The sequence below is a fragment of the Cebus imitator genome, unplaced genomic scaffold (genome assembly GCF_001604975.1).
Source record: "Cebus imitator isolate Cc_AM_T3 unplaced genomic scaffold, Cebus_imitator-1.0 Scaffold23, whole genome shotgun sequence".
Lineage (NCBI taxonomy): Eukaryota > Metazoa > Chordata > Mammalia > Primates > Cebidae > Cebus > Cebus imitator.
In genome coordinates this window covers 5,250,468-5,265,277 of record NW_016107338.1, presented here as the reverse complement: position 1 = coordinate 5,265,277, position 14,810 = coordinate 5,250,468, and the positions used below count along the sequence as shown (strand labels likewise).

At 42.1% G+C, this 14,810-nt stretch overlaps 1 protein-coding gene across 2 annotated transcripts in view; it reads left to right on the top strand.

Moving 5' to 3' along the window:
* Window positions 1-2,531, top strand: part of PLEK (pleckstrin) — a 66,610-nt gene extending 64,079 nt beyond the window's left edge. For both annotated transcript variants that reach the window (XM_037736162.1, XM_017522104.1), the window contains exon 9: window positions 760-2,531. In XM_037736162.1, coding sequence (XP_037592090.1) covers window positions 760-896 — 137 coding nt within the window. In that variant the 3' untranslated portion in view covers window positions 897-2,531. The remainder of the gene's footprint in view (window positions 1-759) is intronic.
* The last annotated feature ends 12,279 nt before the right edge of the window (window positions 2,532-14,810 follow it).

The window sequence follows — 14,810 nt, the reverse complement described above, 5'->3', positions numbered from 1 at the left end:
CCTGCCATGTTTGGTTTGTAGTATAATCAAGGCTGACAGGAAAACATATGAACTGCAAGTGCCTAGAGTTTTACTATGCCTGAATTTGCCCACCTCCACCCCCACCACCTAGAATTGTACTTTGGTTTTAGGGCAGGACGCATGGTTCATTCTTTATTTGGTTTGCGATGTTTTAAGTCTTGTCACGGTGTTGGCCAGGTTATTGCCTTTTAGTCTTCAGCAGAGCTCTGACTTAGCCCAGGATAAAAAACAGTTCAGACTATACTTGTGTTACTGGTGGTAGGTCTGGCTTTGTGTATGTATTTAAACATATACATATACACATATATTATAAACATAAATCTATATTGATAGAAAGACAGGTAGATAGATACATATCAAGAGCAACCCTCGGTTTTGATTATGAGCGGAGGAATGGTACCCATTAGAAACTATTAGAGGTTATTCATTAAACACTGTTGCTATACAAAGGTGAAAAATTTAGTTTGCCCGTAAACTGTGAAAGAAAATGTTTCTCGAGTGTTTTACCTATTTTTTAAAAAATATATATATATACACACAACTGTACTATGTAGCTACTATATCAATACTATATGTAGAATTATGCAGTGAATTATTCTGTAATCATACATTGTTTGTATGTTTGCAAGCCACATAATTTCCTTGGAACACTAATAAAAGAGATTTCATGGCTTGCACAGGAGGGTAGACCAAGTGGTCTTTCCTGTGAGTGCTGCCATTTCCCTTCTTTTTCCCCAGGCAGGAAGAGTGAGGAAGAGAACCTTTTTGAGATCATCACAGCAGATGAAGTGCACTATTTCTTGCAAGCGGCCACTCCCAAGGAGCGTACAGAGTGGATCAAAGCCATTCAGGTGGCCTCCCGAACTGGGAAGTAAAGACACACCTGCACTCCTCATCCCCTCCTGAGGGAAGCCCATGGACAAGCTCAGCCCAGGACCTGTCCATTTCTGTGACAAATCAACAGGAAAGGGCCCAGGGGTGGGAAGTTTTTGTCTGCAGGGGATTCTGAATGTAACTCGCCGCATGGTGTACAAGGTTCCCCGGTAGCCCCTCTGTCCCTCTCTGTAGCCCCCATGCAGGTAGAACAAGCTGTGCAGCCTCAGCAGGCTGCTCACCCTCTCCTAGGCCTCAGGGCCACTTCTGGAAAATGAAGAAATTCAGCTAGGAGATTCTGGAGGTCCCCCCTAGCTTAAAAAAAAAAAAAAAAAAAAAAAAACTTCCCTGTGATTCTAACACTTGCAGAAGTGAAAGTGTATCTAGTTGTTCTGCTGGTGTCCTTCCTTAGCTAAGTCGTGGCCTTCAGCTGTCTTCAAATGTACCAGAACCTGAGCCAATGTTTCCCTTGTTTGAAATGGTTTCTGATCTGTAGTATAGTACCAGGAAGAAACCTCTTTTGTTTTCTTTATTCATCTTCTACTTGCTCTTGGCCTTCAGATCCTGTAACCAAATGAAGGAGAGCTCTCTCTGTCTTCCTCATCCTACTCAAAAGTGTCCCTAGAGCAGTGGTGGCTTTGAGGGTTTTGCCTTCTATTACTTTTCACAGCCTGGGAAGTTGTATCTTCTGGGAAAGAGACGCGGGGAGGCCAGGAGTAGCTGAGGGTCCTTTCTGTGCCCTGAAGCCACCCAGAGGAGCCCTAGTCCACTCTGGTTTGAGGCTGATCTGAGAGGGTCTCCTTTTGTTCCTTTCTGGAGCATTTCTCTAACATTTATTACAATTAGGAGGGGACCTCCACATTTGTGAGATTTTGTTTCATTTGAGATTTACAGAAAAAAAAAGTGGCCAGATGGGTTCCCCCCCCATGGGTGAGTGTCCTGGGCAACTGTCTGGTGAGTGTGTCTCGCCACAGCTGCAGGAAGTGGAGGTGCTAAACTACCGGCCCTTCCACTTGCTGGGAGGGGTTAATATCACAACTGCACTGAAAGGACTTAGAGCCACACAAAACTTCTGAGAGGAGCTGTTAACATGGAGCAGCACCTTCAGTTCTCCACTTAATGATATTGTGTTTGTGCCTGAGCTTTAAGCACAAGCAGTAGCAGCTCCTGCTTGAGTTCTGAGGGTGTCATGACCCTATGAGTAACCAAAGTGAGCTAACCTAGACTGAAATTGGGAACTTACTTGCAATTTTTGACCCTGACCACTAACTAATGATTCTTTTCCAAAATTGAGAAAGACAGCACCCCTTGAACCAGATATGTATGTGAAAACATATTTTTCCATTCCAGAGTTTTAATTTTAAGGCCCCAGGAAGGAAAGGAGAGTAGAACACTTTTCCTGATTTTATCAACTCCTCTCTTGCCCTCCTTCAATTCCCCTGTAACATCCCTGAGGCTGTTCCTACTCCCAGATTTTTTTTTATCAGTAGCCTAGAGGTAAAGAACTTTTTCTCTGATTTTTTAATAAATTGTCTTTATAGAATATGCACAAGTTTTTCTACACTCAGTGTTAAAATATTTATTAAAAGGAAGTCAACTTAATGTTTTGAAATAAATATATGACTGTGTTTAATGCATTTTTGGTGTGATGACTCTGTTTTGCCTCCCACTGATAACTCTCCCTTCTGACTGGGCACGGTGGCTCATGCCTGTAATCCCAGCACTTAGAGAGGCTGAGGCGGGTGGATCACTTGAGGTCAGGAGTTCGAGATCAGCCTGGCCAACATGATGAAACCCTGTCTCTACTAAAACAAAACAAACCAAAGAAATAAGTCTCCTTTCTTACAGCTCACTTTTATTTTCTGAGGATAACACTACCTTTCTTTTTTCATCATCTCAATAGTTTTATTTTTTTTTTTAATAAAATCTGTTCTAAGGGATAATAAAAATACAGGAAAAGCTTATCTTTACTTTCTTAAGAAAGTAGGCTTAAGAAATAGGAAAATATATGGACAGTCTGTATCACTGATTTTTAATTTACAAGTTCTTGATTACAGTGGTTAGGCAAGAAAAAGAATCCACTAAAGAGATAAAAACTATTAACATTAGGGGAAAATAAGATTCCTACTGAAGGGCTGCCAGGTGTGGTTGAGCAGAATGTGCACTGCAGAAGTCCAGAGGGCAGTATTCACATTGTAGTCTAGGTAACTGTTGTTCCCTGGGGCTTGCATTACGGTTTGCATGTTTGTACACAGTGGCCTGATGAGTATTCAGAGCATCATCAAGGCTTCCTAACATGGACAATTGACTCTTCCTGGTAGAATGAAAGTGTCACTTGTCAAGGTGGATATTTAAAGGATAGGTATAGATGTTTATGTCTGAACCTCTTTGGCTAAGAAATCAAGTTTAGACCCTCTCAGATATAGTACTAGGATAATCCACATGGGTCTGAATCTCAGAGTGACAGACTTTACCCTCAGTGATTTGGAGGAAGGCATACACAAATTTCCAATTGCATTTGAAGAACACTTAAAGCTGAAAAGACAGGGTGGTTAGAGGCTGGCCGTATCGGCTCATGCCTATAATCCCAACACTTTGGGAGGCCGAGGTGGAAGGATCACAAGGTCAGGAGTTCGAGACCAGCCTGACCAACATGGTTAAATCCTTTCTCTACTAAAAATGCAATATTAGCTGGGTATAGTGTTGAGTGCCTCTAATCCCAGCTACTCAGGAGGATGAGGCTTGAACCTGGGAGTCAGAAGTTATAGTAAACTGAGATTGTGCCATTGCACTCTAGCCTGGGTAACAGAGCAACACCATCTCAAAAAAAAAAAAAAAAAAAAGAAAGAAAAGAAAGGGTGTTAGCATTTACTCAGGATTCCAGTTTAAAGAAGAAAGAAAATTATAATCAACTGTGGAGCAATTAATAAAGTATGTGTAAGAGAGGAAAATGTCTTTTGTATCATGTGACTGATAATAAGTCACCTTTGGAACAGATGCTTGGTGCCACAAAGAAAAATCAGCACTGAGACAAAGAAACTCTCAGCAAGGCAATTTTACTTTCTGCAGAAAGGGTGCTCCTGTTAGTCATCTTGCCAAAATATATGGACTGTCTGTATCACTGATTTTTAATTTACAAGATCTTGATTACAAGAGTACAATGAAAAAAGGAAAAGCAGACATACATATCCTTTATCCTTTTGGGTTGTCCTTACTGCTGTGTCTGATCTCCGTTGGTTGGAGCCAGAACTCAGAATCTAAACTAAAACCTGATTGGCTAACAACTTAAAACTTTTCTAAACAGGTAAAAGCAATGGAGAACAAAAAGGAAGTCCAAATAAGGAAGGGGCATAGGCTGTGAGCTGGGACAGGTCTGTGAGCACATCTAGCACAGATATCTTGGTTAAAGTACAAGAACACAGAATGTGCTACATGCCTGTGAGCATGTCTAACACAAATATCTTGTTTAAAGCACAAGGACATGGAATGTACTTATTCCTTTATATCTAACAGCTACATAGGATAAGGCTTAACAAAGAGTCACTAGTAAAAAGCAAGAAGGCTTTGAAGAAAGCCTTTAAAAGAGACTATTATTTCTAACATTTATTATTATTCTTTAATAAGAAAGAAAACTTTGAAGAGGAACTTTTCTACTTCCCACAGTCAGAAAAATAAAGAATTCAATCTGAAAAATTTAATATCCTTTGGGGAAAATAGAAGTAGGAATGTAAGGTGAGAATCTTACACATGGTTAAAAATACAGTACTGAGTTAAGGAGAGATATTAAATGTCTCTTGTAGATACACACAGAAACATACACACATACAGTGGATAAAATTCTACCCACAAAGAATGGTTTAGAAAAGCAGAATGAGGAACTTGCTTGGGTTAAAATAGCAACAGTGAGCCAGATGAGGTGGTATATACTTGTCAGCTACTTGAGAGGCTGAGATAGATGGATCCCTTGAGACCAGAAGTTCAAGGCTGTAGTACGCAACCATTGTGCCTATGAATAGACGCTGCACTCCAGCTTGTGCAACATAGGTAGACCCTATCACTAAAAAACAGACAGACAAACAAAACCCCAGTCTCTTTGTACTTGTTCGTAGCAAGCTAAACAGCGTGTCAACATCATTTCTTTTGGATGTTGTGTAAAGCCTGATACACAGTTCTCATCAGCCTTAGAGTAAAAAGAAAATCACCAAAGTAATTCCTTAATATTTCAGATTTCATTGTGCATTCCGTTCTGAATAAGGAATTTCAGAACTGCAGGGTGTATTGGGAAATGTCATAGAGGAAGGGGTAGAAGAAAGAGAAACAAAGTTATGAGGAAGTTTATTTAGCTGCTTTAAAAAAATAAACTTAGTGTGAAATTATAGCCCTCAGTGGTTTTGGCTCAGTTTCAGGGTAAAGGGAAGGTAAAATTTAGCTGTCACTGAGGGAGAGAAAAGAGGATGCGAGGAGAGGAGAGTTTTTTAACACCACATTTGCAACTTAATTTGAGCTTCAGTAAGTTTCAAGGGGAAAATGCACTGGGCTGTTTATGGGAGGCCAGGTGACAGACTGGGAAAGGCAGTGGTCTTGGAGCCTGGAACCTCAGATTGAATCCCTGGTTTTACTGTATTTGTGACATCTTTTGAGTATCAGCTTCTTTGTCTCTAAATAAAAATAATATTCTTCTGATAGTGTTGTTGTTAGGACTAAGTGAAATAATACCTGTAAGTCACTTGTAAGTCACTAAGCAAGTTCTCGTTTCCTTTCCTCTGACCCCTCTGCTGTAGAAGGCACTAGTGGCAATCTACACTCTAGCAGTGGCTTGCAACTTTTGGTTTATGTCACAATTGCTGGGGGAATTTTTTTATGGAACATATGCCTGAGGCCCAACTTTAGGGATTCTGATTTCCCATGCATGTGTTTGGGTCTATATGCTTGCACTGCTGCTTAAAAAAAACACACACACACTCACACACACACACACAACACATTGGTAATTTTTACCAAAATTAAAGCTAAAAATTACCAATAAATTGCTTGACTCTCCACTGCTTACAGTTCAGACACTGATGCAACAGCCTAGCATTTAAGGCCCTTCACAAACTGACTTCCCTTTCCAGAAGGATTTCTCCTCTGCTCTGCTTTCACTCCAGACATACGGGCCTCTCGATGGTCCTTGGAGGATTATCAGCTTTTGCAACCTTGTCTTGCCTATGTAACCCCATGGCCTAGAACATTCTCTGCTCCAGCTCTCTGTTTCTTTCATTCTTCTTTTTTCTTGAAGGCTGAGCCCTCCCTGTTATTCACTGTACTTTTCCCCACTTCCATGATAGACCCACTGCTACGGAATTTCTCTAGTATCTATTTGCACCAGGCATTTACAAACAGTCACATAACATGTTGTCTGTTTTAGGGTTTGTGTTTTTTGGGGTCAGAAAAGTGTTCGTGCTTCACCATTTCTTCAATCCTTTCTAATACTTAGTTCGGTGCTTGTACATAGTGGTGCACTGTCAACAGCTATTGGAATGAAGTAATTACTGTCATTGTGAGGAGGCTCCTTATACCGGTATCCCGTGTTTTACTGCATGTTCCTTTATTGCACTCCTCAGAGACTGCATTTTTTGCCAATTAAAAGTTTCTGGCAATCCTGCATGGAGTAAGTCTATTGGCGCCATTTTTCCCACAGCATGTGCTCACTTCATGTCTCTGTGGCACATTTGGGTAATTCTGGCAATATTTTAAACGTTTTCATGCTTGTTATGTCTGTTACAGTCATCTGTGATCGGTAATCTTTGAAGTTATTACTGTTATTGTTTTGGGACACTAGGAACCATGCCCATTTAAGTGTGCAATCTTAATCAATAAACAGTGACTGTTCCACTGACTGGCTGCTTCCCTATCTCTCTCCCTTTCCTCGGACCTCACTGTTCTCTGAAACAGAATTTCAAATATTGAAATAAGGACAATTAATAACCCTACAATGGCCTCTAAGTGTTCCAGTGAACGGAAAAGTCACACATCTGTCACCTAAAATCAAACGCTAGAGGTGATTACTCTTAGTGAGGAAGGTGTGCTGTCAGCCGAGACAGGATGAAAGCTAGGATTCTCGTGCCAGGTAGTTAGCCAAGTTGTGAATTCAGAGGAGAAGCTCTGGGAAAATTAAAAGTGTAGTTCCAGTTTACACATTAATGATAAGAAAGTGAAGCAGGCTTTTTGCTGATATGGAGAAAGTTTTAGTGGTCTGGATAGAAAATCAGGCCGGGCACAGTGGCTCATGCGTGTAATCCCAGTATTTTGGGAGGCCAAGGTGGGCTTATGGCCTGAGCTCAGGAGTTTGAGACCAGCCTGGAAAACAAGGCAAAACCCTGTCTCTACCAAAAATACAAAAAAATTAGCTGGCATGGTGGCATGAGTCTGTGGTCCCGGCTACATGGAAGGCTGAGGTGGAAGGATTGCTTCAGCCTGGGAAGTCGAAGCTGCAGTGAGCCAAGATTGTGCCTCTGCACTCCAGCCTGGGTGACAGAGGGAGACCCAGTCTCGAAAAAGAAAATCAAACCAGTCACGATATTCCCTTAAGCTAACGCCTAATCCAGACCAAGGCCCTCAACATCGAGGTAAGACTCTCCACCAGCAAAAAAATTATGACTCACTGAAGGTTCAAATGATTGTTTGTATTTTTTAGCGATAAAGTATTTTTTAATGAAGATATGTACATTGTTTTCCTAGACATAATGCTGTTACATACCTCATAGACTATAGTGTAGGGTAAACATAACTTTTATATGCACTGGGAAACCAAAAAAATTGTGTGACTCCCTTTATTGTGATATTTCAGTGTTTGGAACTGAACCTGTACTATCTCCAAGGTATGCCTGTGTATTGATGTGATCTGAGGAAGATCACTGCAGCTGTAATAGCAAATCCATCCTGTCTGCTACCGCCATCCTATGTACTTTACACTACCTCAGTTAACTTTCATAACAACCTCAGGTTTTACCATATTATTCCCATTTTACAGATGATGTTATTGTGGCACAGAGAGGTGAAGATACTTGTCCCAGGTAACACAGCTAGGAATAGACAGAGTCAGTGTTCTAGTCCATTCTGGCTGGTCCCAGAGTTCATGCTCTTCATTCTCGTTTTAAAATTCCCCTTCATTATATCATCTAGAGTTTAGTTAGTGTTCACTATGAGTGCGAGGGTCTTTGCTATATACCACACAAATTTCTCACTTAATTTGTACAACAACCAAGTGTAGCTTCAAGGTGAGGCAGCTTCATTCCCATTTTACAAATGAAGAAAATGAGGTTGATAAGCTTGCTCAAAAGCCCTAGGCCAGTAGTGAAAAGAGATTCAAATCCAGGTCCACCTGTCTTCTGAATCTATGCACGTAAGCTCTTGGTTCTGTCATGGGTCTATTTGGTTCATATCACTTTTTGGCTAGCTATCTTGTTGCCATAGGAACCCCTGGCTTATTGTGCCCACCACTCAAGTCCTATCAGCTGCAGCAACATTTCCTCTTAGGCCACAGCCAGCCATGACGTTGGGTTCTAGGCTTTTCTTCATTTAAAGGAAAACCCCTATGGTCAGATACAGCTACACAAGTAGCTCTGCCCTGCTGATACTGGTTTTGAGGCTTCTGGGGATTTTATTCTCTAATATCATGTCACAAAACATTTTCCTGATTAGCATGTTTGTGTCTATTTATATATACATACTTGAACATGTGGGTATGTACTTAAAACTTTTTAAGCCTAAGTCTACTGATGATAAGGACTTTGAAGAACAGCTTGACAGTTTCTTTAAAAGCCAAACACACACCATTCACTCTACTCATAGATATATACCCAAGAGAAAAAGACTGATGTATGATCAAAAGTCATGTTTCGTCAATAATATGAAAATAATAAAAAGGAGGGATGCTTTACCAAATATTTGTGAATGGCAAATAAACACATGAAAATATGCTCATTGCCATTGGTCTTCAGGGAAATGCAAATTAAAACTATAATAAGATACTACTGTGTACTTATTAGGATGTCCAAAATTATAAGGACTGACAACTCCAAGTGTTGACAAGAGTGTGAAAGAATTGAAACTCTCATATGGTGCTGGTGGGAAAGTAAAATGGTACAACCACTTTGGAGAACAGCTTGACAGTTTCTTAAGAAGCTAAACACACACGATTACTCTACTCCTAGATACATATCCAAGATAAATGAAAGTCTATGTCCATACAAAATGTATACATCGTATACATTAATGTTCATTGCAGCTTTCTTTATAATTGAAACAATCTAAATGTCAAGCAAAAGGTTAACAGATAAATTCTGTATATTCATGCAATGGTATGCTTCTCAGCAATAAAAAGAAATGAACTATTGCTGTGTGCAACATGGATGAATTGCAAAATAAGTATGCTGAGTAAAAAAGGCCAGATAAAAAAGAGTACATGCTGTGTGTCTTTGATAAAAATTTCTAGAAAATGCAAACTAGTCTATAATGACAGAAAACAAATCAGTGGTTGTCTGGGTGTTACAGAATTCCTCTGGTGCTGTTTTGCCAACCAGAAATCTCTGTGGCTGCTTTTGCCTCTGCCCAGGCCTTGCTTGGGGCCCTCTTGGCTCGCTCTGCCTGCTCAACCCAGCAGGCTGGGCTCAGCTCCTGCCCTGGCTGGGATCCTGTGCCCACTATGGCTCCACACTCAGCCCATGGCTGAATAGGGTGTGCCACAAGTGGCTTCTGCCTTGAGCATCAGTATCTAGACAAGGGGCATGTGGCAATGCCTGAACACGGAGATGCCAGCAATCACAGAGCCCCAAGGGGTGCTACAGCTCTTACTGGAGGATTCCCAAGGTCTGAACCCCTAAGAGATGTTGCAGATCTTCACTCCCCTAGCTTGGCAACTGGGAGCATGTCATAGCTCTGTTTCTCCTATTGTCTGGTGAGCAGGGGTGTTTGTTACAAACCCTTTTATTCCCGCTGCCTGCAGCTCAGTGGGCAGAAAGGAGGGTTACAGCTCATTCATTCCTACACCTGCAGCTTGGTGAACAGGAGGGTTAGAGCCCATTTGTTCCTGCTGCCTGCAGTTAGGTTAATGGGAGGGTGCAGCACCAGTAGCTCTTTTCACTCCTGCCATTCAGCAGGTTCTGGGTTCTTGTCCCACAACCAAGAGGAATGAGGTACATGGACACTGGAGAGTGAGAAAGCAAAGAAGAATTTTTTTTTTTTTTTTTTGAGACAGAGTTTCGCTCTTGTTACCCAGGCTGGAGTGCAATGGCGCGATCTGGCTCACCGCAACCTGCGCCTCCTGGGTTCAGGCAATTCTCCTGCCTCAGCCTCCTGAGTAGCTGGGATTACAGGCATGCACCACCATGCCCAGCTAATTTTTTGTAGTTTTAGTAGAGACGGGGTTTCACCATGTTGACCAGGATGGTCTTGATCTGTTGACCTCGTGATCCACCCGCCTCGGCCTCCCAAAGTGCTGGGATTACAGGCATGAGCCACCGCGCCCGGCCCTAAGAAGAATTTTATTGAGCAACATAAGGAAAGCTTGATCCTGAGTGGGTAGCTGCCTGTGTGGCTGAGTTTGGGGTTTTTAAGGCCTTAGAATGGGAGAATCCATGCTGGTTGGTCCATGGGTGGAAAAGCACCATTTGATTGGTTAAAAGCATCATCCAGAAGCAACCAATCAAGAGATACAGGGTAAGATGGGGATGGGAGTTCTCACTCTGGTCATGGACTCTATCTGGAACAGGCATCTTGGTTTTTCAGGTTTCAGGCAGTCTTTGGCTTGAAGGTTGTGTTTTACTGGGGAACTGTCCCTGTTTACCTAGGAATTTGTCTGTCTCCTGTTGCTTTCATGAGGACGAGGGGAGGGAAAAGAGGAATAATTGGTGGAAGTAATTAAAAAGGGAAAAGAAAATTTTTGAGAGGAATAGATTTGTCCATATATCTTGACTGTGGTAATGGTTTTTACAGGTAGATACCAATATCAAAAATTGCCAAATTGTACAATTTAAATACATGCAGTTTACTGTTTGTCAGTTTTATCCCAATAAAGCCATGCTTTGCACATAGAAGGCTGTGAATCTGGGGTTTGGCAGACACAGCACCCTGTAGTGTGAATAGCTGCCCATGACATTCTTGGCTGAGTTTTCCTGCTCTCAGGACTCTTTAAGGGCTGGCCCAGGAGAAGTCAGTATGATTTAAAGCACCATCCCTCATTTCTGTTGAGGGGAGCGGCATCTGAGTGCAGCAAGGTCCCCGGTCAGCAGAGGGAATTTCAGGAAGCTTCCCTCCAGTTCTTATGATGGCAGGAGGCTGGCCTTACAGCTTTTGGAAGGTTGTCAAGCTAAAGACTTAATATTAGGAGAGTGCCTGATTAATACTCAGGCACTGAGTGAGAAATCTCAGCCTGAACTTTACATCCCCAAAGCATTCTGGCATATTCAAATTTCACCTGTGCAGGGAATGAGGAGGAAATGGGGGAATATGGAAGGGAGTGAGGCGCATCTGAGCAGAGTCAGGACATCACCAGGAAGTTGTTTTCCTAAACACCCCCCACTCTTAAATCTCTCACATTGATCTCCTTTGTTGTAACTTGCCTTTTTTCTTTTAAAAATGAAATGTAGAAGACAATTTCTGTTATTTTGGAGTTCTGATCATGGGTTTTGTTTAGTTGAAAGTTTCTCATAAATGGAGAAGTTCCCTCTTATGGCCTAGAATGGGAAAATGCATGCTGCTCTTGGCACTCTTCAGGCGCTGGCCCAGGAGAAGTCAGCAGGATTTAAAGTGCCATCCATCATCTCTGGTGAGGGGAGCAGCATGAAAGGCAGCTCAGAGGAAATAGAGTTTCTGATGTGTGCAAACCCATAAAGCCAAGCAGCTTCCCAAACATGGCCAGAGTGACACAGAGGTGGTGAGCCCAGAAGTGGAGAGCTAACCCTAAGACAGAAGCACTATTTGCTTTGTGTTCAGACAGGGAGCCTGTAGAAGACACTAACAGATGATCATCTGCCGGAGTTGAATGATTTTAAATGATTCTGGATTTTTCTACCACTTCTACAGAAGGGTTTAATATCTCATAATCTGTAGACAGGTTAAATACCAGGCCTGCTTCATCAGTTCCTATCTAACCTCTCTGAACCCTGCATATGCTTCTGTGATATGAGGATATTGATACCTAGCTTGCACTGTTCATGTGAGGATTAAATAAGATAATGTAAATAAAATGACACTAATGTGGATGTCCAATACATGGTAGTTTAACAAGATGTTAAAATGAGATTCTTTTTGTCTCTATTCAGCTGAAGCTCTCAAAAGAACCAGAACCAAATAGTAGGTGGCAAGTACTCCCACATCAAAGCAATGTGGGACTTGCAAAGGGATGGCCAAAAGCCAGTTCTGCAACTCTTAGCTCCTCTGCCATCTGGAAGATCTAAAAAGACTGAAGAACCGTGAGAGGCTACTTGAAAATTAGAGAAATAGTTTCTTTGGGGAAAACAGTTGCAATGCAATGGAATTTTTCTTTCCCCTCTATGGGAGTGGTGGGAGGGTGCTTCCCTTTACCCCAAGCAGACTGTGAGGTGCTTCAAAATGACTCTGACCTTGACCTGTGTCAACTATAATCTGTGTAGCCCAGAGGCTGGTGGCAGATCATGCCTGGAAACAACCTAAAAGCCAGAGGCTGTGGCTGACTGGTGCCCTGGTGGCCGAGGAGATGACTACACTGGAATCTGTCTGTGCTCCTGTCTTGCCAGGGCAAAGGATGCCCAGGTGAGGGCTTCCCATCGCAGACAAGCAGGATAAGGCCCTGTGGGGCTTGTGAAAATGCTGCAGAAGAGGACTGCTTGAACAGCAGGCGTATAATCTCAACAAAGGGGATGACCACCCTATCCTCAGAGGCTGAAGGAGAAAACGTAGGCAGCCAGCCACAGGAACACAGGTGGCCTGCGTCATGGGAAGTGCATTTGAATGCTTCTGGGGTAAGGGTGGAGGTGGGGTGGGGGTGGAAGGGATGTTTCTAAACCCTCCTCTGAAAGGCAGCTTTGAACATCCACAACCTGACAGGAGACCAATACTAGGCTAGGCTGGCACCAAGAAAGTATGACCTTTCCTGCCCTTGGCTCCCATTTGCCCCCATCCTACCTCATTTCTAGAAAAGCTGAAGGAAGCAGGGACAGGCACAGGACGGGGAAATAGAGAGGACCTCACCTCATTAGCCACCCTGCCCACTACAGGCTTCTCCAGACTTGCAGTCTCAACTTGACAAAGGCAGACTCCTTAACCCTAAATGAGATTCAGAGTATTGGATGGAATGTTATACTTTAATTACTGAGTCGAGATGGTTTTGTGACTTTAAGTGGCAGGAAGTCTTTTTATTCTCTAAGAGAGACAGGAAATATGATAGAAGCTGCCTGAGAGTCCATGCTGGGGTGGAGAAAGAACTGATTTGAATGGCTTATGGGAGGAAAAAAATTAAAGTCTTATATTGATGTCCTCCTAGGAGCCTGGCTTATTCAACATAATTGTTATAGTAGCTGTTGTTATGGGGAGACGTTATTCACAAAGACAAATGTGGCCGTCTTGAAGTTTTGCTCACTGCATATTCCCAAGCTCTCTGTCTTCCAGGGACACGGTAGGGCTGTACTTCCCAGCCTTTGATTTTAAAAAGTACAATCAGTTTGGTGTTGAGCATTTAATTGTGGTATAAGATCCTCTGGAGCTCTCTTTTCTCTATAAACATACAGACCCACCCTATAGCCACTGTGTAACCATATGTAGCCACCGGGCACTTGAAAGTGGCTAGTGCAAATTGAGATGTGCCATAAGTGAAAAAAAATATTGGATTTAAAAGACTTAGTACAAAAAATGCATGTAAAATGTCAATACTTTTTGTATGTTTTTACTTGCTGAAAAGATACTATTTTGAATCTAGTAGGTTAAATTAAAAATATTATTGAAATTAATTTTATGTGCTTGTTTTTACTCTTTAAAACATGGCTGTGAGCAATGAGAACACATGGACACAGGGAGGGGAACACTACACACTGGGGTCTGTCGGGGGGAAATAGGGGAGGGATAGCGGTGGGGGGGAGTTGGGGAGAGATAGCATAGGGAGAAATGCCAGATATAGGTGATGGGGAGGAAGGCAGCAAATCACACTGCCATGTGTGTACCTATGCAACAATCTTGCACGTTCTTCACATGTACCCCAAAACCTAAAATGCAATAAAAAAAATAAAAATATATATGGCTATGAGAAATTCAGACTCACACAGGTGGCTCACGTTTGTGGCTTACATTATGTTTTTAGTGGACAATGTGGTTCCTGACAGTTGTTCCTTTTTCAGTCTGCCTGGTTCCTAAACTGAGGCTGTCAAAAGCATGGAGTGGATATCACAGACAACAGACAATGGAAGCATAATGGAGCAAGAATAAGTTTTTGTTATTTTAAAGCACTGGGGCTTGAGGTTGCTTGCTATTGCATCATGCATACCCAGTTGACTTAGCAGGGAGGAGAAAGGCAGCAGAAGTGAACTCATTCATCATCCTAGCCTCTGAAATCTTCATTAATGTCTACTTTTCTTCTTTAGATCCCTCATCTCAATGCCTAACAACTGGAAATGTCAGAATCCTTTTAGAATTTTCCACATCCTCTTCATTGGACTCCGGTTGAGTAGTAATTCAGGAGATTGGCAAATCTAATATCGTTGTGTGGGTTTTCCTTAATCATCAATGTCTGGACAAACAAGGGAAATAACTTTCTGCTTGTCTTGTCTTTGGGTTACCTAGGCCATCGTAAGGCCAGAAGACTTACTGCCTTAGTTTGGCCATGTGTTTCCTGTTAGTGAGTGATGCAGTTGGATAAATAGCACATGCTTTCCGTTGCGCCTCCTTCCCCTTTTCCTGCAAAGTTG